Here is a 27,044-nt window from a genome sequence, read left to right as displayed (position 1 = left end):
CCCACCGGGGAGGAGTGCGCGAGCGGCTGTGTGGCGCTCAGTTGCCGGCTGAGGTTAAACCACCACAATAATCACATCCAAATGAGTTTTAGTCTTCCTAGCTTGGGTATCAGCAGCTGAGAAATAACACAATTTCAGTTCCATGCCTTCCAAGCTGGATGAAGAAAGATAACTCAGTATTTTATTGCACTTCTAATGGTAGCATGGCTCCGTCCTTAACGTTGACTTTTCTTTATTGTTGCACCCATGATTTTCAGGCTTTCCAAATCTGTCATTTAATTTTTAATAACTATTTGCTTGAGCATTCAAGTTCCAAAATACCAGTGGCCAAACTTCAGAATCTGTCTTGAGACATTTTTCAAGCTCAGATTTATCCATAAGCTTTGCTAATGGTAAAAATAATAAATTAGAAAATTTTTGGAGGAGAAAGTCTGCAAGCAAATGCAAGATATTCTATCCAAATGGTGTATTAAAACCAGGATAGCAATTTATATAGATAACAGGAAGTGTGTACACCTGTATAACTCAACAATGGAAATTAGAATTGAGGTTTTGATTTCTATAGCTGTTTTTTCATGAACTCAGGTTAGAGGACTGCTCACCATTCATGTAAATATGAAACAATGGAAAAGAACAAGCAATGAGCAGGTCTTTATAGCAGGGAGATAATTTTGAGTCGGGGGGTGAGAAATGTACTTGTTAAGGAGAACTGCTAAACAATAACTGCATGATTTCCATTTTCTAAACCACTCAAGCTGGTGTTTGTTTGATAAAGCCAAAGGGACTTTCTGCATTGGAAAAATGATTAAATAGCAAACATTTTTTTTAAAACATGCAGTTAGAAAGTTATTTCAGAGAAATACCTTAGTATAAGATACTCACGTATCTTCACTGTAAAGGAATGTCTTGCTAATTATGACACTGTGGATAACTCTCACAGTCTTGCTTTGTTTCAATTTGATTTCAATTGAACATTTTTGAACAGTAGTTTAGTTTGAGGTTTTTTTACCACCTTTCAAGCATTTGTACTCTGTGTGTGTGTATATATATATATGTTATTAAACTTATGTGAAAATATGTCTCCTTTGAAAACACATCAGCTGCATCCCTATTTGCTCCCTTAAAATTTGGTAGCAATAATGTACTGGGAAGTGATGATAGAATGTGTTGCAATTATTGTCTTTGGTTATGGACCTTGAGTTCAGGTTAATTTATCTTTTTTATACTTTATATCTAGCTCATTTTTAAATGTTGTTTTGAACAAAGAAGATAGATACCTTTTGAAAATGTGAAAATGAAGTGTTTCATATTTCTGGAATATAACTTTTCAGTTAAAGGTGTTGAATTGAACCATTTTGCTTTTTTCAAAATTCCCTTGTTATCTTTTTAAGCCAAAATACTTTCCAGAATTTGGCCCACATGTATTGAATGTTTCTGTCCTTCTGAACCTCTTATTTCTAAGCAAGCACATAATACTGTGTTGGTGAATAAAAACCATCTGCTCCTCACATGTGAATCATCTGGGGCTACTGTTTGGCACAAAATGGTAACCAAAATGCTGTAGCTTGACTGTGGAGGAAATGGGGAATAGGAAAATTATTTTGTCTTGCATAAATTGCTAAAATATATTTAACTATATATTAATTGTCTTTGAATTAAATCCTTCTGTTCTTGACTGTCTTCCCAAACTAGAGACTGGCAGGCAGCCCTATCCAGAACAAAAGAAACACATGCTTATCTTTTAGTGTGGTTTTAAAATTAGTAGGACCTGTAGCTCATAGAACTTCAGCATTTGTCCAAGTTTACCATGCACTTAAGCATTGCCTTGAAGTGCCATGTCTGCATAAAACGTGGCTGTATTTGAAACACATCCCTGCCTTACGATGCTAACATTAAAGGAAAACACAACTTAAAGTATATTCTGACAGAAGTGTTTTGTTTCCTTCTCTTGCAGATGGGAAGCCAGTGTCGCTGTCTCCACTTGAATCCCAGCCCCACAGCCCTCGGTACACGGCGTCGAGCCAGCGGGAGCGCGAGAGCTTGGAAGTCCGCATGCGTGAGGTGGAGGAGGAGAACCGCGTGCTTCGCAAGCAGCTCAGCCTACACAACTTAAAGTATATTCTGACAGAAGTGTTTTGTTTCCTTCTCTTGCAGATGGGAAGCCAGTGTCGCTGTCTCCACTTGAATCCCAGCCCCACAGCCCTCGGTACACGGCGTCGAGCCAGCGGGAGCGCGAGAGCTTGGAAGTCCGCATGCGTGAGGTGGAGGAGGAGAACCGCGTGCTTCGCAAGCAGCTCAGCCTGGCACAGAGTCGCAGCCCCTCGCACCACCGCGGCAATCACTCCAAAACCTACTCCATGGAAGAGGGGACAGGCGACAGCGAGAGCCTGCGGGCTGGCATTGTGGCAGGGAACAGCTCCGAGTGTGGGCAGCAACCAGCAGTGGAAAAATGTGAGGTAAATAAACAAAAGGAACCTGCCAGAAACAAAGCTTGATAGATTTGATCCTTTAAGGACATTGCAGATCCCTATCTCCTTCCCCCTGAAACTTGCTGCTCAGAAACCAGCCTCTTAAAGGACTACTGGGCACAACTTTTTAGATATTTTTTAATTATTCTTTTTTTAAAAACTTTAAAACATTTAGTCATCTGAATATCTTTTGAGTTATTATTTGATCAGAGTTTTTTGTCTTTTTCATTCTTGTGTCCCCCGTCCTGGTGTAAAAATCAAAGCCTTGTTCCAAGCTGACTTCAATACGGCTGTGCTGATAAAGACCTGTGGCAAACTGACCTTGTGTGTTTCTAGATTAAATGAAAGCGCCACAGTGCTTTGAAACGCCTTATTCCTTTGTTTGTGCATCTGTACTAGACCAGTTCAGGGTTTACCGTTAATTAAATTGTGGCTTAGGAGCCAGCCTGTGCTTTTGAGTCACTTTCAGGAGTGTATCTGGATGCTACTGTGGAACCACCTGCTTTGTGTGAGCTGTGCACAAGAGGTGTGGTTAGCTGCAGGGAACAGGAGATCTGTTTCTACGAAGGTTTTGGGGGGTTGTTTTGGTTTGGTTTTCCCCATTTTATGCCCGTAGGTTTGTGGATGTCATCCAGCTATTTAGTTGCCAGGTATCTGAACGATGACAGTTCCGAATCTGGATAGATCCAAAACAGAAAGTCTTGCTTAAAGGCCTTGTGCCAATCCCAGCTGGTGAAAATATCAAAAATAATTCCTCCATTTATTTCTACAAGGAGGGTAATACCTTATCACCTTTTATCTTGCTTTCTGCTGCTGGGAAGATAAAAGTTGAAAGAAAATAAGTGGAAGAGAAAAAGAAGTCCTAATTACCTCTTCAGATAAAGTCTATTTAATGGGCAAATATCAAATATAGTTTAAAAATTAATTATTGCTTTCCAGTTGGACATCTTTGTCCATCGGTGTGGAAAAAGGGACGAACATTATTTTAAGGAGAGGGAAAAGGAGGAATCTGTTTTTCATTTTCCCTCCTCCCGATAACGAGGGTCTGATTTTCCTCCCTGTAAGCATTTTGGCATTTCTTTTAACAAGGGAAGGTTCAGGCCATCAATAAGCAAACCTCACTTCTCCCTTATTATCATGCCAAGCAGTGATGAGCTGAATCTCAATTCTTGGTTGTTCAATGTACCAACCAATTTGGGACACAAAAATAGCAGCTTAAAGGAGGAATAGTTTAAGTGGCCTTCCAGTTTATAATGTTTTTTGCCAATAAATTTACTTGCTTAGTGGGGTTTAGCATTGTGCTGGAGGCAATGGTTATATAAAATATGAAACCTCACTTTATTTGCCAACCCCCTATCTCACCGCACACTATTTTGATAACGAAATAGCTTTTTCTTCTTTTTCTTAAGGAATTCACTCAGTAATTCAGTAACAGCAATGGAAGTTAAAATTAAACTTCCTTATTATCAGATTTGCCAGAGGTCTCATCGTTTACCCTATTACTGTAGATTCTGGTTCCATGTTTGTGTGAGTGGTATCTTGACTGCATTCACCCTCTGTTTTCAGTGCTTCAGCGGTGTAAACTAAATCTCTTTTAGCCTCTGACCCTGGAATATATTACAGCTTCAGTCAACAACTTGGGTAGAAAGAGACAGGGGTCCTGAGAAGAAGACTGGGGCTCTGGGGGAGACAAAGAGAGCTAGGAATAGGTTGTTTATTTAATTGAGGCAGTTCTTTGAGATTTACTGAAGCTGACATTTCAGAATCTAATTTGGGATGGTCTTTAGTGATGATTAATACATTTGAAAATGCAGTTACAATGAATGAACGTTAAATATCTGATAAAGCATAATCTGTGTGATAATAATTGTGATCTATATCAAAAAATAGTGGGTTTGTTGCATTCCAGCCACTGCTTCCTACTCTGTTGCATCGCAGGAAGGCTCTTCTGATATTATAAAATGGACGAGCATTATACTGCAAGAAAAAGTCAGAGTTCCAACCAAGGGCCTTCTCTCTGGAGGGAGCAGATCCCTGTCGTGCCTTCCCAGTAGGAGACAATTTTAACACAAACCTTGGAAATATAAGTAAGAGTAATCCTTACACAGACGTAGGCACAAATAACAGGCTTCTGCAGAAGAGCTAGTGGTGATAGAAGCTAACAGAATTATATGACTCTTTCTCATGATGTTATCCCAGTATCTTTCCAGCTTGTGCCTCCATAAACTGGGCATTTAGTTTGAATTAAGTGTGCATTTATAAATATTTTTAAAAGAGATTATATATTAGAAAATGGTTAATGAGCAGTATAGCATTTAGTAGGTTAGCAGGATACTTAACATTTGAAGCATTTTTACAGGCATATTTGTATTGTTACTATTCTCAACGGTGTTGCTCAATAGGGTTAAGTGTGTAGTGCTCCAGAGCCACAAAGAACAGGTCCCCACCAACTTAATCACTGTAAAACACAGGAAAAGCAGATGTTACTTGCCTCTGGGAAACATTTGTAGCTTATTTACATTTTTGTAACATGCTTTTAATATCTCTTAACCACATTCAACAATTATTTATGAAGGATTAAGTAACTGCAATGGAAGGCCTGGCTAGTACTACTGGAAAATTATTGAAGTATGAAATGCTTTACCGAAGATTATCTTTAGCTATAAGAACTAATTAGAGTTTGTTAAGCTTGTTATTTCACCATTCCAAAAAGTAGCCTGAGGAGGAAAAAGAATATCTGTTTATCTAGGCACCTTATACTCCTCATCAGTGTGGGATCTAAGGCCCAGTTCTTCATGTGGTTTTGGATATTTTCTTCCCATTAATATTACCCCAGAATGGACTTACATGAAATACTGCTTTCATGAAATTCTGCTTTCAGAAAGTTTTTCCTGGTCTGTAGTGGTTAAAGTAATAGTTTCTAAACCACGTTAGCATGCACCTTGGATTATTCAAACTCCCTTTCCTAAAGAAGCTTAACTTCCTTAAATGCCTTTCAGTGCCGGGGCCTGAGCGCTCTCTAAACTATTTAAAATCAAAAAGAGTTCTCTTTGTGTCCCTGATCCCCAACCTATAGGAAGAACAGCTTGATTAACTTCCACAGTGTTTTGATTAGCTGTTCATATCATATAAGCAGAGGAAGAGTTAATTGAGTCTGGAAAGCAAGATGTATCATCATTTAATCTGTTGCTGCAGTGAGTTCCATAGTCTAAAAGCAGCTCCAGTGAATGGCCTGTGTCCAGACTTCTTGAAACATCTACTATTGATGAACATGCCTATCATTCAATTTAAAAAGAGCGTTGTAGGAGGATGGACACTGTCAAGGAGCTCAGCTTAGTCCCACAGTGACTTCTGAATATCCAGGCTAGAGTTTGATGACTAGAATTATCATGGATTGTAAAACAGCGAGGAGCAAGTGTAGCATGGAGAGCCTTGGTGTGAGATGTTTGGAGGGACATGTTGAACCAAGCAGAGAGGCTGCCACATGTTGTGGAAGTTGGAACATTCTTGGCTTATCTGGCTTCACTTCTAGGTGTTAGCTGCAGTCATCGAGTCTGGAGGTTGTGTTAATCACAGTGGCCAGTTCTGGTGGGATGGGGATACAATCTTCTAGCCATCTGCAGGCAGAAAATGAGGAGTTTGAGAAAGCTGTGATGCTGCCAACCAGTTTCATAATCTGGGAGTTGATGCTTACAGTAGTATACAGAGGAGGATGCAAGTTATTTGAAGTGCTTCCTTCTTCCAGCCACTATTGCCCTGTCTTGCCAGGATTTGGCTACAGCCAGTTGCTCTCTATCCAAACATGTATTTGGAACAAGCATGGAGAAAACTGGAAATAAAACTTCCTTTGTTAGGATGCAAACATCTGCAGACAGTTCAGGTTGTTGAGCTCATGTTGACTTACCAATTTTCCCACTATTTTGTTTAACAGTTAAACAATGAGGGAGAGGAAAGTGAATCAAGAAAAGGAGAAACAGACTGAGTCTTGCAGCATGCTGCAGGCAAAAACTTTGGAAAAAAAGGACTAAGTTTCTATTCTCTCTGAGGATTATTGCTCTTTCCTGTAGCTGATCGCAGGCAGCAATAGAAGAGATAAATAGTATCAAACACCACAGAGAGGCTGAGCAGAAGGTATATGGATGCCTGTGTCTCTGAACTGGAGAAGGATATTCAGAAGAGCAGCAAGTGCTGTCTTCTCACTGTGCCTTGGCTGAAACAGCATGCAAGACAATAGCACCTGCTAAAAGACACCAAGGAAAGCATACTTTTAATTTTGAAACAAAGTGATTTAGGAAAAGGAGAACAGATGCGGGAAGTCCTTGACAGAATCAACTCTGATTTTGTGGGGATTTGAAAGGTGGAGAGAGAGGCTGTGAGGAGAGCTTTTCTGATAAGTAGATGTAGTATAAAATGATGTTGACAGTGATATGACAGCGCTATTCTGTCAAAACCCATAAAATGTTTGTGTCTGGTCCAGTGTCTTCAGGTGAAGTGTTTAAAGCAGGCCTAAAACTGTTCTCAGTTAATTTGATTTTAATTGGCATTGAAGGGAAGGCTCTTAGGTCTTCCAAAAGCCTGAGAAAGACCAGGTGGCAACCAGAGAGGAGGCAGTGCATGCAGTGTCAGGAATCTGTGCACACACAGGAACCCATGCCCATGAGTATGGTACAAACCACTGCTGCAATAAAAGTTGTCAATAACCAGTCTCTGTTCTCCCGTATTGTTATCACAAGAGAGAAGCACAATCAATTTTTGCAAAGTGCTGAGCATGCTCAACTCCCATTGACTTTAACAGAAATTTAAAGTGCTGAATACCTCACAGAGCTGTTGCCAAAGTGTACTGCAGTATCTTTTCTTTTCTCACACCTCTCTGGACAGACAGTTGCCTTATTAATTCAAGTCCTCTTAAAACCTCAGATCTTCAATGTGCCTCAGTTTGTGAGGCATACTGGGGCTGGAGGCAGCTGCGATGTTCATGTGGGGGTTGCACAATGGCACAGTCACTTGGCAATTATATGATTCAAATTGTGCCCTGTACCAGGCGGTATTAATGGATGGGGCTATGGACCTTTTAGACGTGCCCAACACATGCCACCTCTTGTGTAAATCTGCTTCTGTTACAAGCCAGACTTTGGGAATCTATGACTATGTGAGGAGGCAGAATTCCTCATTTGTTCTCTGCGTAGTGGGCTTTCTGTGGAAAATGAGAGCTGTGTGTGTGAGAAACCAGCTAACCAAGCTTCAAATGGAAGCCAAATGAGGCTTCCCTGCAGTTTCACAGCTGTGTCCCCAATCGCAGCTTTGTGCTGCCAGCATGGTGAACTCTCCTTCATTTCTGTGACCACTAAGGAAAATATGGAAGCTGGAGTCAAAACTTGCTAAGATTAATTTTCTTTTGTCCCCAGGGAATAGCAATGGCTAATTTTAAAACCAGAGAAGAATAACATAACAGCATTTTTCAAATTATTACTTGCTTCCTTAATAATAATGACTAGTAGCACCTTTTCAATTTTCCCTTTCCTCTTGAAGGGATGAGTAAACTGCCTCATATTAAAAGGGCAGTAAGAAGGCACAGAATAAGTGATAGTTTACCAAGGTGCTGGAGTGAGGAGAATGTGTGGGGGAGGGTTGCATTTAACTTCACTTTAACACTGCCCAGTACAGCCCATACTGTGGTATTCATAGGCAGGGAAGCGACCGCGTGCCTTCACAGCTTGTGTCCTATCTTATCACTGGGATGCATCCAGCCCCTGGCAAACTGGTTGTCCCACTCATGCTCACCCATCAGAGCTTGCTCTCCCTCTCCTTAGTAGCTGTCCTTAAGATGGAAATAATGCAAAATTTCTAAGAGCATATCTGCTTCTAATTATCAGACACAATTTTAAACTTCAATTCAGAAAGTTGAAGTGTCTGCATGTTTGCATACTCAGAATTTTGTGTGCTGCTAAATGGGTATGTGTGTGTGTACACATGCGCACACATATGCTCTTAGCTAATAAATGCAATTCTGTTCAGATATCTGATGTAATTTAGGGATAGTAATGACTTTGGAATAATGATGGTGTTATAACTCAATTAAGATGTTTTTAACAAACTGCCTCAAGTGGGCTGCAAACAGCTGCAAAATGCCCACTCAAATCTTTAACAATCACTGCACTAAATAATAGCACTGTCATGTATGTGCTCTCCTTAATGAAAGATAGAACACAGGAGCAGGCTTTAATTTTTGTTCTTTTTGTTCCTTTTCTCCCACAGACCATCCACGTTGCCATTGTTTGTGCAGGGTACAATGCCAGTCGGGATGTTGTCACACTTGTCAAGTCTGTCTTATTTCACAGGTAAAGGTAGCTTTCTTCTCTCGTATATTGTATATCTGATCATGGCTAAATAAGCTCTTTTTACATTTACTCTCTTACTTCAAAAGAAAGTCAGATTCCCTTCCCTGGTTGCTTTTCCTTTGGAAGGAAGGAAGCATGAAATTTATGACCACCACAAATAGATTCATCTGTGTAAAGATTTCTGCAGTGAATTAGAGGGATCAGAGATCCACCTGCTACTCCTGTTGCATTGTGGGAATAGTGACAGTATCCATCTGTACTGTAAAGCATCTGCACACTCCTGAATGTTGTAAAATAATAATAATAGTAATAACAGCATTGTATTCATTTAGCCTATTTCTGGTATCAGTTTATGGCACAGGTGTAGCTGGTAATTTAAAAGCCATACACATAAATACACACTGGTTACTTGACTATCCCAGCTTCCCATTTGGACATTTATTTTTCAAAGTAAACCTGTTACTACTGTCAGTATTATTTCATTAAAGTCAGATCATTTATTCTGGCTTTGGAAGAGCTACTTGCAGCCCCACAGAAGGCTTTGCAACCTGGTTTTAGCACATGGAGCATAGTTAGATCCCAAAATCGAGAGGCATGTACAATGAAGACAAAACAACCAATTCCCTTAATAAACAGCAGCTCCAGAAAAAGAGAAATGGTATTAAACTGTGTGTGGGCATATGAGTATATCCCTTGTCCAGTTTAGTAATGTCTCTCAGATGTTTTCCAACGGTGTTGCAGAAAGTGGATCAAAATAGCGACCTGAGAGACTAATCAGATTGATTGACTCAAACAGGACAAGACGACTAGTAAAACATGCATAGAGTATAAAGAGTTTACTAAGGAGGTAGTTTCAATACGCTGCTTTATATTGAACGATATTTTATACCAGGTAGGATGACTATTGTTCATGTCGTGCTAATATCTTCTTATAGCTAGCTGGAGTGGGGAATTCCAGTCCCCCACCTTGCCCCTTATGTTTACCTCCAATCCTCTGCTGGAACAGTCTTAGTAATCACTCCCTTACAATGGCTTTAGTACACCATTTTAACCATTACCCATTTTTGGTAAGCTTCATAAAAGAATGTAAATTCTCACCTTGTACAATGTGGAAAAAGTCTCAGTAAATATTGTTTAAGATGTCAGCTAGAGTGCAGGTGGAGAGGGGGAATTCTCCAAAATATGAGAGCAACTTTCACTATCAACACATAGCCTTTGCAAGTCTTTCCAGAGTAGCATGTTCATGTTAAATGAGGGCTAGGAGCAGGAAAAACAATGCTAAAATAAACGTAACAAAAGCAAAACAACAGTAAAAATCTGTATCATGCTCTGTGCAGAATTTTTCTGAATGTTAAAATCCTGTTAAATTTTAAAACTATATCTATTTGCAATTAGACTTCTGAATTATTCAGTGTAAACTGGCTTTATATTGCAAAGATGTGGGGTGTTTTGCCTATTTTGATTGCTGTTTCTAAGGTATTTCTTGCAAATACGCATTTTTATGGTGACATGAGTTATCCTAGTGGTTAGCTTCTCAGCGTTTTTCTCTCCTAGTACTTGCATCCATTTTGAGAAGAGTACTATTCTGTAGGTTTCTAAATGTGCTGTAAATAATAGGATTCTCACAGCTCAAAGGTTTATACAGTCTCTTTCTGTGTTACTTAAAGGAAATGTCCCCATTTTACATAAGCCACTCATCTGAACAATTAGCAAACTTATAAACAATTCTGCCATATAATGGCAGAATTATGTAATTTGGAAATATATTTAATTAAAAATATGAAACCAAAACAAAGGGAAGTAACATTGGTATTTCTAAGTCTGGTGAATTCTGCCCTTGTCAAGAACATTTTTGCTGTTTGGCTAGCAGTACTGCTCATCTCAAAGGATTTGTCTAGCTCAGCAGAGGTGATCAAGATAAAGTCCAGTATAGCTAATGAAACTTTAGTACAGTTACATTCAAGATAACCTATCTCGCTTGTTTGTTCAAAACGTACTTAAAGACAAATCTAAGTCCATTCCTGCCTAGAACTAGCTTTTCTCACTAGGCATTAAATTGTTCGCTAGAAAGGGAATATGTTCTCAAAGAAGAGACAGAGCTTCTTACAGACATTTCTTCCTTATCTTCTAGAAAACACAGGCTTCTTAAGCATCTATTGATGCTATGGCTACATGTGCAGAGGTCCATGCCTCAGAAACACTCCTTTCTTGGTTCTTTATCTTTGGAGTGGCAATGGTGAAGAAGGCTGGAGAATAAACAACAAACAAACAACAAACTCAGCTGAAAATTGATTTAGAACCAAGATTCCTTGCACTGGTTGCCATGTGCAAACAATGTTATCTTGGAGACTGGTATGCACTTCAAAAATTAGGATGATTGGAAAGAAGGCTTCTTTTATTCGCTAGGATCTACTTAATTGTAGGAAGGAAGGATGGAGACAGGTCATGATACTGCATTAGGAGGAATGAGTTAGGAGAGTTGGGAGGTGGTTGGTTCAGATGGTGGATGCTTCATGATATCAGTAGCAAGTTCACCATCTGACTTGAGGGTCATCAGTGAAAACACACATGGAAATGTGTCGTCTTCTAACCCCTAGATGTGCACCAGGGAATGCATCCTAGCTGACATTGTCCAGTAAGCCAAGCAAAACAGACATTCGAAAGGACTGTATGTTTCCAGTGGAGAAGAAGTTTGCTTTTTCTATCCTAATCTCTAAAGTTAGACTACTGGTCCTTCATTTGTAGTATCACCACATTCAATCTCAAATATAGTTTTGCAAGAACAGAATGAACATGCCTCCAAACGTATTGTCAAAGAGATTTTTTTTTCCTTTTTTGAAGTTTCTGATGATCAGTGTTCAACCAAACCTGATATAGCAAGTGCAGAATTTGCCTGTAACAAGAGTGTAAGAGAGTGTATTGTATAATTGAAAGACGCTGGTGTAGAAATCACAGCTGTTATTATGTAGCCAGGCACAGTGTGGGTTCTCCTTGGGCAGCTGTACCATTACACCTCAATCCTGCCCTGCAACACCCTGAATACAATCTACTGGTTAAACAACTGGCCCCTCAAAGCAACCACACTTAATATCCTCATCTGTTCCTGCTGCACATCACTTGGTGTTTGTTGTAAGAGCACTGATTTCAGTGAATCTGTCTGGAATTCATGGCAATGTCATGTGCTTTTATTAGCATTTCCATGTAGTTTAGTAATTAAAGCATGTTTTAGCTATGCATTTTGATACAAAAAGAGGTACCTAAATTCCCTACTTCTGTAGGGAATCCCTGCTTCTCTAATAGAAAAATTCTGAGAAAAGGAGGCCATGTCAGTCTAACCATCTTCCCTCCATGTATTAACATGTTTGTTATACTCCCAACTTTGAGCTAGAGTGCTAGATAGAGACACAAAACAGCAGGGGTGCTGGGTCATTAAGAATAAAAACTCCAGGAGTTTCTATAGATGGAGTGTGCAGTCTCTTCTCTCTTGCATGCATGTACAGCAAATCCTGCATATTGAACATTTCAGCTCTCCTCAGGTTTAAAAAAAGCAAGTTTCTGATTCTAGTCATACCATATATATTGTGAGACTTAGGCAAACTACTCATTCAAACCATTTGAGAAACTATATCCATCTTTGGGTTCCAGAGAGTGGGAAGAGGAGAGGGAAGGGGTGGTGTGGTTGATTCCGTATAAGAACACCGTAGTTCAGAAATGTGTTTCATTCCCAATGGAAAAGGAGCCTGATTCCAGTTTTGTCTTTAGAAAACGTATGCTTAAGCCACAAAATCCCAGCAGCTTTTAACACCCAGTTTGACATAACTGACAGTCTGTTCTCAGGAGGAGACTCAGCAGAGCTGGGATAGTGCAGGGTTTGCAGACTGTGATAAATATACGTTGGCAGTGCTGCACAGGGGGAAGCTTGTAGAATGAGTACTTAGTCCTAGTCTGCAACTTTCCTGCTTTCCTCTCCTGGGCATCTAGTTCCTAATTATGACAGACTTTATAAATCTGTTGCAGGGGTGAAAAATCTTCTGTCTGAGCCAGTTTAACACAGCCAAGCTCATATCACTGTGTCCTAAGTGCAACTTAACTTTAGTTTTTCCGAAGCAAAAGAGACAACACCAAAAATGAAAGATACTGGGTCAAATGGGCAAAACGAAATGCAGGTGCTTTTGGAAACGGTACATATAGTAGTATGCAAAAAGCATCTGCATTTCTTTTTCAAAACTGAAGCAGTGTCCTGTGGCTAATAACTCTCCTTGAAACTTTTGCAACTACTGGTCCAAGTTGCATTGGACATTTTCAATGTTTTACTCTGTTTCTGAAAATCGTAAAGCTTAGAGTGCCACAGAAACAGCCCACGAGTTATAGTTTTATATTGCAAAGGTAATTTCTGTCTCTGCTTAGGTAAGTCTTAACTTGAGTAAGAGCTAAAATGATTTTTAATGTACTCATCTTTTCCAAAGACATGCTAAACACCATGTTTCATTTGGGAACAACGAAAGGCCAAAATTACACAATTATAACATGTTGCTGGCAGTTAGGTCGACCTGAGAATCTGTGAAAAATTAACTTCTCTTTTGTGTCAGCTAATACTGCCTTTTTTTTTTCCTTTGTTAGTCCCTCTTCTTTGGAGAAGTCACTGTGGTTACTTCTTTAGCTGTATGCACCGTCTATCCAACAGCAATAGTGGCACAGTAATGGTGATGGGGTTTCGTAGTGTAAACAAAACCAGTCAACTAGACAAATGCTTTCTAATACGAAGTAGCCTCTTTGTTTTAAGAAGGCTGCTTATAACCTTAAAGTTAAGCATATGTCTAAGCATTTTTAAGATTAGGATATTAAACTGTGTTATAGATAGCTGTATGAACAAGCTTTTTTTCTTAGAACAAGTAGAATAAGGCAAAGCAAATGAAAAATCTAAATTAAATAAAAAGAATGACATGTAATTTCCAAGTAAGAGTCACAAGTCAACACTGGCTGGTAATTAAAGCTTATGTAATCTAATGGCTGTATTCCATGGAGACTACTTTGCCTTAATGGAGTTAATTTGAGAATTTAAAACCTCTGTCATTGTTTCCAACTTTTCTAATGTGTCAGTCTATTTTGTGGGAGATTCTTCTGGCAAAAACTATAAAGCGTGAACTGGTTTCTCTGATCCATATAGATGCATCAATACTACACACTTCTTTTTGTATTTTCTGGCTGTCCTAACAATGGAGGCATAATGGAGAAAGCAATGTTAGAAAAAAAATCTGCCCATGAAATCTCTTACTATTTCCCAAAGTGCTTCTATAAGTTAACACAAAACAAGAAGATCCATGAATGAGGCAGCTAGTGCATCTCCAATAGTTTGGGGAGAATTTTAATCAATACTGGATGTGAAGGGGTATGAAACATCTGTAATGATTTTCACATTAAAATTCTCCCTGTATGAGAGAGGGATTGTCATATGGGCATTAGGAAAAAAAAATTTCCCAAGCTGCCTTTTATGATTTCTGTTTGAAGTTCTTGTAACCATTTGTTACAGATATAAAAGGTATTACCTTGTTGTGCTTCCCTTAATAAAGTATAGGTTTTGGAAATAAACCCCCTGGGCTACTGACCTTTTTATATTCTTAGAAAATAAAATTCCTCTGTTGCAGAGAGCAAACTGTGCAACTAAGCAGCTGCTTTTTGAATTGCTAACAATTGAGCTATGGAATAATACAGAAGGGAAGAGTGAGTCTTGGTTCACTACTCCCTTTTTCAATTGTAGATTTTTGTATTTAACTCTGTGGCAGTGGCTGTTCGAAAAGAATGGACCACAAATGCTTGAGCAAGCAGATCAAAACTCCGATGAAGAATAAGAAGTTTTGAAATGTAAAAATAAGACGTCACGATAAAAAAAAAAAATAGAAATGGGTACCTCGGAATAGGCCTCTAAATTCGTAGCCTGACTTTTAGAATTACTGACTTCTTTTCATTTTACTAAGCTTTATAGGACCTCAGCAATTCTGAAAATGAGAGCATTCATTTAAGCTCCTATATTTAGGCCTAAGAGCCTATATTTAAGCATCCATGCTTGAAAATCTTGGCCAGAATCTCTTTTAATTCACTTTTGAGGAAAGCAATTTAGGAAAATAAATGTGTGCTCTTTACGTATGGTTTACTTTGTCAAATAGTGTTCTGATCTTAAGATAAGTGGAAATAATTTAATATATGAAGATTTGCAGTTTTGTAAACAGAGTGGTTAAAATCTTGAGTTTCCACTTGATGGGAAATACCCATATTTTGAAATGGCATTCTTCTGCATTGACATCAGTGCGTCAGCATTTTCCATGTAGCAGAAACTGTGAAAAGTTGTAGCTGGTAAAAATTCAGATGTTCAAAATCTTTGAGGTAAATGAGATGAGGTGATTTCTGGGCCTTGGGAGAAATTCTCCGGCTGTTTCAATACCTGCTTCAACAGTGAGGAATCTGGAAGACCTGGGGCTCAGAGTTCAAAGGCTGTCTGTTCTGAAACCCGGGACACTAGAAACCTTGACTTCCAAACATATGAATTCATGTGAATACTGGGAATTTTCCAAAACCTATTGATTTTGTAAGAGAAGTTTATCAAAATTGTCATATATTGACCTATATTATTGCATAGCTGCATATACTGTCATCATTTACAGTATAGTGCTTTCTAGCAGTACAGGATATAGCCAACCTCTACCATGTGTGGTTCTTTCGCTCTCTTGACGTGCCCAGTGGAAAATGAGTTATATGGAATAACATATACATTAAAAATAAACACAACACACAGCTGTGCTTTGAGTTGGTTAGAGAAGTTGAAGTCAAAGGAAGTCCACCTCACATTTGGAATGAGGGAAGAGGAGGTTTGTGTTGGTCATCACTTTCTCTGAGACTTGATTCAAGGTTCCCTTCAACCCAAGAAAATGTCCTGCACTGAAGTCCTGAGGCTCAGGGAATTGGAAGGAACCTGTCGGGTCATCTCATTAACTCCCCTGCTATTGCAGGAAACCACAGCATTGAAATCCTTTTCATAACTTGATCTACCTTCACAACAGAAAGAAGTTGGGTTGTTCTTTAACCAGAGCATCATATTTTTCCAGTTTCATGCCACTCAACTTCCACTAGCAAACTTCAGTGTCTTCAGCTGCTCGTTAAAATTCTTCAAAGGCCATGCCACCCTTCTTTGTTACCCAAGTGAGGGATTCTCAAGCCTCCCTCTGGAAGACTCAGGTATCTTCCAAACTTTTTAAATTGTAGCTGCTAAATGCCTGTGAAGGATAGCTCTCCACATGGCTATCCCTTAACTTGTCATAGGAGCAATAGTTTGATTTCAGTTTTATAAACCTCATATCCCAAAATGTCTCTGTCCTGGACAAAGACCAGTCTGAAGAATGGAATAGCTTTCACTGACACCAAATGGTACAGCAAAACATCTGAGTCTAATGAAAGGTAGCTTTCAGTGGAATCCTGCACAATATCCTGATTGTCACCCCTAATTCTTGCAGCCAGTGATTCAGTCATGTTGGCAAACAATTAAGAGGAAAGATGACATCCCTTTCTCATATCTCTTGAGAAAGATTTCTCATCTTACAGAATCTCTTCTGTATCTTTTACAATGGATGCTGGTTGATCTTTACGCTTCTGAACTTGTTTCATAAACACTTTGAAGCAATCCATATCTTTTAGGCTTTGCATATTGCAGACACCAGAAGAGGTAAAAGATGTCATCTGTGTGTATGCTAGTACTGTTACCTTCAGAAGGTCTTCCAGGTTTGCGTCTGTGCTCTGTTGGCTTCTAGCACCATGCTAAACCTCACATTTCACATAAGTAAAATCTCATCTGGAGTAAAATTTTCTGTGACTGATGCACATTTAGTTGTAGATGTCAGCGGGTCACTCTTCTGTTTTGGGGATATATTTTTGTAAGTGATAATCTTCTGCTTTGCCTCTGACACATACTTTCCTTCCAGCTGAATCTTTACCATGAGGCTAACAACTTGAAAGAGATTTCTGTGTAGGAGTACAGCTACTCCTTTTTTCTTTCTCCCAGTAGGAGCTGAACTAAAGAAAATGTCACCCACCTGTTCCCATTTAAGTTTCATACACTCTGGGTCATTCAGATAAGTATGAACTGCCACTGAACATCTGAGTGTCTTTGTATCAGATTTTTTCTTTTCAACTAGTGTGTTTCATCTTCAAATATTTTATATCAATTCCATTTAACTAAATGATGGTTTGAAAGAAGATTTAACTTTCTTGTTTTTAACTGATTTTTTACTCTTCTTGTTCTACTTTGCAATATACATAAATGACCCTGAAAAAAAGGAAAAGAAATTACTAAAGAACACCAGCTGGGAAATAGTCCTACCGGATACCAGACTCAGCCCCTGCTAAGCAGAGGGACCTATGTGGAATGTGTATGTTTACATTCAACACCTATTTGCCTTGAGATATGGCTTTGCCTGTACCCAAAGCCACTGGTGTTGTACTTTGTTTCTCTTGGTCTTTTCTCTGCTAATGAAATGTGTTTCCTGATCACTGCTATTTCCCGATCTTTTCTTGGCAAGGTGCCTGGTTACTGCGGAATCTGCGTGAGCCAGGATGTCCTCTTCTTCTCTCCTGCTGGGCTGGTGAAGCAGATATAATTGCTCTGATCCCTTTAGCTTGGTAATGGGATGCTCAGCAGCTGGCAGCCTACGCCTTTCCCTCTCCCCTCCTCACTCCGGGGCAAGCTGGAGATCGAAAGACCTTTGTCTTTTTGGAAAGCATGTTGTGGCTTAGTGTTTTGGATATTGTTAAACACAGATCAGCTGTGGGTTTATTCTGCCATCATGATTATCTCATCTCATCTCATATATAAGGCTTCTAACCAGCCCTTTTCTGGTTTTCCAGTAAGCACATAATTTGATCCACAGTGTCCTGGAAGCCAATACAACAGCTTCACTGACATCCCTGGGTATTGGATTGGATCTTAGGTATGGTATTTCTAACACTGCAAAATCCAGCCATACATTGCTTCTCACACCAATCTCCTCTTTCTGCTGAGAGGTGTGTTATGAACCATCATATGTATTTTTACGTTTTCTTGTGGACTTTGTTCAGTGAGAAACAGTATTACTCATCAAAGCAAGAAGAGTAGCATTAAAGAGAAAGGCACATAGTGTTCATTAATGCAGGAAATGGAGAAAGAAATAACCTTCATCTCTTGGGTTAAGCCCAAAAGTGTAAAGAAAGTACATTGGCCTGGACTAACATAGATTTCCTCACTTCTCATTCACACAGCAGAATGCAGTAGCATCAGTCATCTTCCACTTCAACCAGCATCTGAAACTAAATGCTCCTCTTTTTAAATGAAAAATATCAGTTAACAAGTACACCCATTTACCTTTACAAATTTCACAGAAATGAGACTCCACTATTCCACCCTAGGGATCGAAGAAAGGTTGAGCCAATGCTAAAGTCTAAATGAACCATCTGTCTTCTTAGTGGCTTTTGCAAATTCTGTCCTTCTCTGCTGACAGGGAAAGTTGCTAAGCTAGGGATAAACATGGAAGACTACAAATCGTGGCTAAATTCCACTGGCAGGTTTTCACAGTCCTACCACAGAAGTTGTTGCTTACTGTTCCTCAAAGAGAGAAGCAAGGTTAAGGGATTTAAAGATGGTATTTGTAATGTCCAAGTTCACATTACTATAGAAAAATCCATACACTTTGTCAAACCTTGCCACTTTTGCTAATAATGGCTTCGCTCGTCTTGTTTTGAAGCTTTTCACTTAGCCCAAGTCCTGTAAGTACATAGGTGAACCCAAATATGGTGTTTTGAAGTAAAATATTTTCTTTGTTCCTGCTTTTCTTCAACCTCCGTCCCTCTTAGGAACAAGGACATTGGGAGATTTACAGTCTCCGTTCTATTTACTATGGCAGTAGCTAGAAGGCACTCACCTGAAACATCTAATTTTGGGTTCCCATAGGACAGCTGTTGATACCCCAAGTTTCCTGTGTAGAAAAGATGCATGTAAACTCAATGGTCCTGGAATTTCACCTCATTCAGATGATTATTTTTTAACCTTCCCTTCCCTCCCCATTTCTCCACAGACGAGTGTTCTTACCACAAAGATAAATTACCAGGTTGACCCAGAAAACTGAAAGTAATCACTTTCACAGCTCGAGTCCCCAGAGGGGGATTAACTTGGCCTTCTTTTAAGAAACCGGTAGAAGGGACCAAATCCTTAGCTATTATAAATCATCACATTCCACTGAAGTCAAAGGAACTATATTTATTTACAACCACCTAGAAACTGATCCAGTATTTCTATTATTGTCACGTTTATTCAAATTGTAAGTGTCTCAGCACTTTGGCCACAGAGCAGGACTCCACCAAACATGCTGTACACTTTACCTTGAGACCTTAGACATAGATAAAGTTTTGTAAGTTCTGATGTTGACCTTTTACAGTAGGAATTAGAAACCTTTGAATTAATGCATTTCTCTCCCTTCTCATATCAGGCGAAACCCACTCCACTTCCACCTCATTGCAGATGCAATTGCCAAACAGATCCTGGCGACTCTGTTCCAGACATGGATGGTCCCTGCTGTGCGCATAGACTTCTATGATGCAGATGAGCTCAAGGTAAAGAAAGACAAACACAAATGTTACTCATACACTTCTGGTTTCATGTCATCCCTCTTTTATTCATCTCTCTTGATTGGGCACTTGGGGGAGAACTGCTGGCTAAAATATTCTCCCTGGCTAAAACTAATTCTAACCCACGTGATTGTAACCCCAGTTACACTTAGCTAGAAGATACTAAATCGCTAAAAGCAGTGCAGTTTCTCCACTAATGGAATATGTGGTTTAGCAGCTTAGAATTTTACTTACTATCAAGAGAATTCTGGTTGCCCAGGTTGAATTGCATCTGATCACATTATGTTTTGCTAAGGATACTTCTTCCTAGTAGCAGTGGTGGAATCTTAAGTATCTTATTCAATAAGCCCAAGTCTGTTACTGGAAACACTCAACTTCCCTGCATTCCTTAAGCATGGGTGTGTAACACCGTAAGTACACACTCTGACAAGGTATCAATATTCCATTTTGAAATAGCTATCTTCTTTATCTGGATGCCCTTTCAAAAGGAATGAATATGAAGAAAGGAGAGTTCCAAGGGGAAAAAAAAATCACTTACTCAAAGCATAAGTAATTCTCTTTTCATAGTTAGAAAGTTTAAATTAAATCACAGAGGCATGGCATTGAGTTTGAGCTGCACATTTTTTAGCTGTGGAAGTAGAATGAAGTATTCAGATTTTAGCATTTGGAGTTGGTGGCAATAATTTGTATGACTTATCAGACTGTTCTGAACAGCACCCTGAAACAAGGAAAAAACAAAATTTAGCAAATTGCTCTGCTAATTAAGGGATAAATTCAAAGCACACTGTGTTGTAGAATCTTGAGTACAAAAAGTTGCAGAAAGAGATGGAAAAGGAAAAAAATGATCCTTGAGAAAAATATTTTGTTTCTAGCTGTTTTTATTGTTTTATTGGTCCTTCTACATGAAGCCATAAGCTGATACTAACCTAATTAGCTAGAGATCTTCCTTCTGTTCTTTGTAGCTTCATATCAAGGAGGAGACTTGTTCTTGTAAATCTTGTATGTGTCTATATTACATGTGCTTTTCTGCAAATTGTAGGATTTTACAGTGCTTAATTAGCCTCTCAGCTGGGCAAGACAGACCTCTTAGTGTTTTCCTTCTGGTCATTTGGGTATGGTCCAATCCAGTTAAGTAAATAATAACCAAGAGAGCTTGCTTCAGTGATCCCCAACTTGCTGATTTATAGGCAAAACACTGTGCAGATATGAGGCTACAGAGCAAGGTCTTGTTTTGTCTCACCCTCTTCACTCAACTTTCATTTTTATATGGCTGGTGACCTAAAGCAATACTGGACTGTCTTGCATGTAACTCATAGGCTTTAGGTTGGGGACCACTTTCTTACTGGATGCAGGTATTGATGCATAAATACATCTTTCCAGGTCTGCCACTCTTGCTCAGAGCTCATCATACTGCATACCAAGCAATTTCCCTGATTTCAGTAGCCAAAAAATACAGTATAAAGTAGTACTCAGCATAGATGGATGTGACAGACACTGCCAAAGGACAGCAAAGAGTTTTAAATATAAATGGGCTTTTAAAAAGCCAGGTATGATGCTGGCTCATATCCAGATCATTCTGCAAGTTTTAGCAAAGAAGACAGAGGAGCTGTTTACAGACAGCTGTTTACAGACAGCTATAGGAGCTCATCTCATTTGTTTCCTATAGCCTCTAGAGAGGATTTAATGATTGTTTTGGGTTCGTGTATTTCACCTGTACTCTTGGGAGCTATATTATGCTGTCCAGTGTTAAGAAAACATAGAGCTGATTCTGGAATGTTTACTAGAAAGTCTACCTTTCTCTAAAGTGATCTATGAATCCAGTGTTACAGTATACACTATGTTTCAGTTTTAATGACCCTCTGTAGTTCTCTTTTAAACCTGTAATCAATACCAATTGCTGATATTTAAAAGGGTTTAGACTGAACAACGGCATGGGAATTTTCCGCTTAGCTTTCATTCACCAATGTTTCATGATTTTGGAACACATTTTAGCTGCTACAGAAAACATTCCATTTCATGTTTGTTTTTTTCCCTCTGGAAAAGTATGAGCTTCCAGCCTCTTCTAATGCAGCAGGAGCTGGCATGTTAGCTTGAGCCCTTAAGTCCTGGGAAAAGTCCTGCTTCTGCTCCTGCTCCTGCTCCTGTTCCTGCTCAAACAGTGGAAGGAAGAACATAATGTTAGATCCTCCATAAATAGTATGGATGCTTTTTTGTTTTCAAGTAGCTATTTAGAATTGAGGCAACACTTTCTACTAGAGTATTAATTTTTTAAAAGGCAGAATTTGGAGACTAAAATGTTTGGCAATGTTTCTTAAGATATCCTGCAGTTCTTAAAATACATTCTGTTTAGCTTAGATTTAGAGCAACCAGTGTCCTGAAGGAAGGTGTAGAAAATAAGGCTCTGCAGTAGGTGTTGTTTTCTCTCAGGTTTTAGAGGAGAACTGGACACTTCAATGCAAGAAAGGGAAGACAAGGTACCACCGATTATCCCAGAATTTCTAGGGCCAGCAAACCAACATATCTACTTTGTCTGCTGCTGTGAATTAGGCATGCCAAATGTTTCTTTTAAAATTTAGAGAAGACTTATTTTTCCTTTTGCAAGGTGACACAGCTGTTCATGTTCATCCTGCACCACAAAGACCCTACGTTCATTCTCTCCCTAGAGGTGGGTGCTGCCAAACTAACACTAGCCTGCTTGGAAGAGGGATGGAGCACAGGAAAGAATGGCCAGGGAGAGGTCTATCTTTGCTTGAGGAACATGATAGGGGATGGGACGGAAGAGGAGGAGACTTGGCTGTGGAGCTGAGCCAAGATAACAATATTTCCAGGAAAAGGGTCAGACACAGTTGAGATGGGAGCTTGCTGGATATATTTCTTTTAAACAGCTAGTTTGATGAGTGTAACAGCCAGTTCTACTAAGATGCTTGTAACCTCCCTGAACATAACTTGGCTTGTCTCCTCATTGCCTTGCCAATAACCACAAGGGAGATACGTGCTTAAAAGCTCTCCCTCAACTTAGAAGCTGTTCAGATTGTGAACTGTACTGCCAGTGCAACTCTCTCCCATTAACTAAACTTGCTACATGCAGTTAATAATCAGCAGTAAGCATCCTTGAAGTGTGGGCAGCTGATAATGGTGCCAGTAATCGAGCCATTCCATAGCTGCAGACTTCATTCTTGTTCTACTCAGTATGGCCCACACATAACTCTTCCAAATTTATGTGGTCACATATGGCTGTGACTACGAACTGGAAGGTTACCTGGCAATGTAGATTCACTTCATATGATCACATTAGCCATGTTATTCAGCTTTGGTCCTAATGCAGTAGATGTAGCTATTACAGCAATGCATCCCACAAAATAACTGGAAACTGAAAATTGTCTTCTTTGAACATTAAATAAAAGAAAAGAGCATGCCTGTGAAACAGTGATCTAAAAGACCCATTACAGCTGTGACTTGCAAATATCAGGCTGCAGGATATTGTGTTTTTTTCAGTCCAGCCTTACATGAAGAAACTCCAGAGCTAACTATTGAAGATGTGCAACGTGAGCACTTAGCTTCTACGCTTCATTATTCAACGTGGAATCTCATGTCAGTTCACTCACAAGGAAGTATAGGCATTAAACCCATTGTGATCTGCATTGGCCCAGAGCAGAAGGAGCAGCTGATAAAGCAGTACTGTATGTGTGATGTGTGGAATACAGATGAGGCGAGTTTGTTTTTCCAGATGTTGCCTGACAGACTGCCAACATCAGGTGAACTGAGGGAAGCAGAAGGTAGAACGAGCAGTTGCCTGCTCTGCTGTGTGTGAATCTTGATGGCCCAGATAAACGTAGTCTCTTCATCACTGGTAAAACAGAAAAGCCATGTCCTTTAACTAGTTCAACCCACAAACGTGCTGCAATTGATTTGTGAACTTGAAGGTAGGGATGGTGAATAGGTTTTTGCAATAGATGAACAAGTGAAATGTGAAATGTGAAAAGCTCCATACTTTGCTGCATATATGGACAATATTCCAGCTTTTACTGTTCCCAGAAACAATAGACCACAAATCTCACTACCAGTGCTGCCTTAGGCGATTTCATATCAGAAATGTTACATAGTCTGCACACTCAGTCAAAATCAGTGTTGTGATCCAGAGAGCAAAACCAAGCTGGGATAAGGTGTGGCATAAATATCACCTAACCTTAGGCATTTACTTAAGCATGAGATGAGTCACTCCTCAGCCACTTCCATCTGAACTGTGAAAGCAGTTCACTAGGTCAGACGTTGACATCATTTCGTCAGATAGATGGGCAAGGGCTATGAGATTTAAGCAGAAAAATAAAGTTTAATTCTTTAATTATAATTGTAATGTAGCTGGGTCTCAGGGATGTGCCTGTGTGCACTCCCAATGCACTTAAGTTACTAATTCCCAGAGCGGTCCAGGAACTCCCAGGCTAGTCGTCTGCATAGATGAGATAAAGGGCTGGTTTGAGACAGCAGACCAAGTTGAAACTAGGTGATTGACTGAACTGCTGGCCGTCTGCACAAGAAGTATTTGAGAGATTGTTACAGGAGCTGTCCCAGTGGGAATTTCAGACAGTTCTTGAGATTTTCCAGGCAGTCCCTGCTGTGCCTAGACCAATTTGTATGCATAAATGTGTTGACTAACATCCTGGGTGGAGAATCTGGTTGTCCCAGAGATTCCCAGGCAATTCCTGCTGCAAAGTTAATCAACTGCACAAGGGTAAGACAATCAATAGAAACAGTTCCTACATGTGTAGAAATGATCGTGTAGGACAGTCTTTTGTACATACTTAAGATAGTTAGGAAATGTTTTGTATGTAGGTTAAGGTAATCTATAGCGATGGATTAATCATGTCTTGCAGTGGTCATGTAGGACCACAGGCCAGCTGGATTATAAAAATTGGACAGAACCATGTTTTAGGGAGTCTCACCCAATCCCACTAAGATGCCCCTGCAAGGACCCTTACTATGGAGACTCCCTTCACCATCCAGACAGCAACCAAGTGTCCTGTTTGACAAATTGTATTGCCCATGCAAGAGTTACCCTAAGCCAATATCCCAATAATGTTAGCTTTTTCAACATATGCTCTGTTTGTAAGCATCTGTGCAACAAATGACACCAAAAGCAAGTCAAATGTCATGAATTTTTTTGCTACCAGTGGAAGCTTTTGCAATGAATGTTAGCATTGGTGGGGCGGTATGTATCATACATTGCCATATACCAATTTTGGAACCATGTTCAAGCAAGTACTTCCAACAGAACTGCAGATACCACCTGCTGAATATGGGAGGGAGGGAGCTGATTGACAATTGGGAAGATGTGAGATGATATTTGATGAACAGATTATTAGCTCAGTGTTAGTCACATCAACTGCAGAGGGTAACAATGATAGCAGTGTTGATAAAGCCATGAACGACAAAACTGGCCAGCATTCTTCTGCGTTCCACCATCTTCCTGGTCAAGCAGTTCCACTGGATGTTGCAGAAGCAGCCATCCATAACGATCTGTTTTCACAGGACTCGCGACTGGCTACTAACTATCACAGATTATAACAGGCTATATTTGCATTGCACTGCATGCAGATTATATATTGGTCAAGGGCAGTGCATGATTGTTTATCTGTTAAGTAGTTCACTGTATGCCTCAGAGGCAGACACACAAAGTTAAAAAGCAGACGTACATTACTTTCCTTCCTTTCTTTTCCACTTCATATGCAAGATCTAATTGCTATTAATGCAATACAGGATGTGAAACACAGCATCTGTTTATGTTTACATTCATTTACGCAGTGGTAGGTATTCAATTAAAGTGTTTCTACAGCACTGTGGTTTTGGTCAAATACTGTCACATGTTATGGTGGGCTTGCAATGCTCCTGCATTTCACCAACCTTTTGTCTTTCTGTAAACTGGCCTACTGTACATGTCAGTGAAATAATAAGCATAGACTGCTGTTTCTTCCTGCCCTTTCCCTTTCTCTTTTAAAGAATGATTTAAAAAAAAAAATGCAAATTTAAGATTTTGAAAACCAAAGTCTATAAACAAAACATTGTACAGATTTTCATAACTTGCGTGGAAGTTTTAGACTTGAATTTCCACGTTATAATTGAGATTTTGTGTATTTGCTAATGAACATACTGCATACTAGAGACGTGAAGTCTCAGGTGATAAAATATGCTTGTGGTTGTGATACAATGCTACCATGCTAAGAACAGGGTCTTTTATCCATGGTTTTCAGTACAGATGACTGGACATTAACAGACCAGGTTTTGTAAGCCAGTATATTTTCCTTCAGACTGCTTGGGAGGAAATGAGTATCCACCAAGAAACAGATAGCAATTCAAACTCCCCAGCACAGTAGAACCTTTGTGAAGTGGTCAGAATCTATCCGTGCAGACTGGTAGCCTAAGCAGTACTTCCTCTGCCCTCCCCGGTCCCTCTTCTGCACAAAAAAAGCCATGCAACAGTACAAATTATTATTAGATGTGTTTTCCATTATTATTCGGGCCTAGAATATGAAAAAAGTAATTTTACGTAAAATCACACTGGGTCTTAAATTTCTGCCTATTCAAAACAGGCGGTGATGAAAGAAGTGCTGTGGAAATCAGTGAGTCTGATCAGAAATTGGTCATGAGAATGAGAGTCGTGATGCCGTTACTGACTTCCAGCAGTTGTGATCTGCTTAGTGACACCTAGCTTTCATGAGCAGCCTCACCTCTGACTTTGTCTGTGGAGGAAGGCAAGATACCAAAGGTGGAATAGCTTTTTGCAGATTTTTGTGTAATTTCTCCTTGGATTTACAAATGTTGTCAGTTAATTTAAGATTTGGAACTGTAAGAATTTGGTATACTGGGATGAAGCCCAGTGTGATGCAAGAAGGTGCAGTATATCCTGGGCCTCTTTCAAGGGTCCCAGTCTGCCTACTGTGTTATATTGTGCAGTGCTTCTGCTGCACAACTGGCTATTTCAAAAGAAAGCCTCATGCCTGGCTTTATAAACCCCTTTTACACTTTCCTACGGCTGCTGGTGTTTTGGAAACATTTGAGTTCTTTGTTAATATTATAATTTATCTCTAACTGTTGTGGGCTTCTCTGTAGCTCCACCTTTTTCTTGATTCTAGGGAAAACCAGTACAGTCACTAGGTACTACCTCTACCAGGAAGCCAGGGTACCTGTTCTTTTTAACATATGTGAAGTGAGGAATAAGGAGTCAACTCTCTTCCACTGCCATCATCCACATTTGTATCATAGTAGCTGACTGTGACATTTCAATAGCAAGGATTCCTGCTTGGCATTCAGCTTCTTAAACGTCACTCTTACTGCAGCAACATGTGCTGCACCTCCAGGGAAGGCTATTTTAGCAGAGAATGAGAAAAAGATGAATAACTGCACATGAGATGTTCCAAAAATTATTCAGTTCGACAAAAATTATCCCATGTGCCCTGGAAAAAAAGAAGTTAAAAACACGCAGTGCCTCGAACTGACTGCTGCAACTATTGTTTGTGCTATGTATCCCCATTACAGCAGCTGCTTTCTCAGAACTTTATCATCCATCCATAAGAAATGAAAGCATTTTGCTGTCCTAACC

At 39.6% G+C, this 27,044-nt stretch overlaps 1 protein-coding gene and 1 long non-coding RNA gene across 2 annotated transcripts in view; both read left to right on the top strand.

Moving 5' to 3' along the window:
• LOC103897054 overlaps positions 1-2,092 on the top strand; it is a 154,847-nt gene extending 152,755 nt beyond the window's left edge. The window contains exon 4 of the long non-coding RNA XR_657462.2: positions 1,955-2,092. This is a non-coding gene — a long non-coding RNA (uncharacterized LOC103897054). The remainder of the gene's footprint in view (positions 1-1,954) is intronic.
• A 55-nt stretch (positions 2,093-2,147) lies between these two features.
• Positions 2,148-27,044, top strand: part of LARGE1 (LARGE xylosyl- and glucuronyltransferase 1) — a gene marked incomplete at its 5' end in the record, with an annotated part of 153,111 nt that continues 128,214 nt past the window's right edge. The window contains 3 exons of the mRNA XM_019471451.1: positions 2,148-2,456; positions 8,724-8,806; positions 19,312-19,435. Coding sequence (XP_019326996.1) covers positions 2,148-2,456; positions 8,724-8,806; positions 19,312-19,435 — 516 coding nt within the window. The remainder of the gene's footprint in view (positions 2,457-8,723; positions 8,807-19,311; positions 19,436-27,044) is intronic.

The sequence above is a fragment of the Aptenodytes forsteri genome, unplaced genomic scaffold (genome assembly GCF_000699145.1).
Source record: "Aptenodytes forsteri isolate BGI_AS27 unplaced genomic scaffold, ASM69914v1 Scaffold482, whole genome shotgun sequence".
Taxonomy (NCBI): domain Eukaryota; kingdom Metazoa; phylum Chordata; class Aves; order Sphenisciformes; family Spheniscidae; genus Aptenodytes; species Aptenodytes forsteri.
Note: the sequence above shows the minus strand (reverse complement) of the source record. Positions and strands in the feature narration are given on the sequence as shown.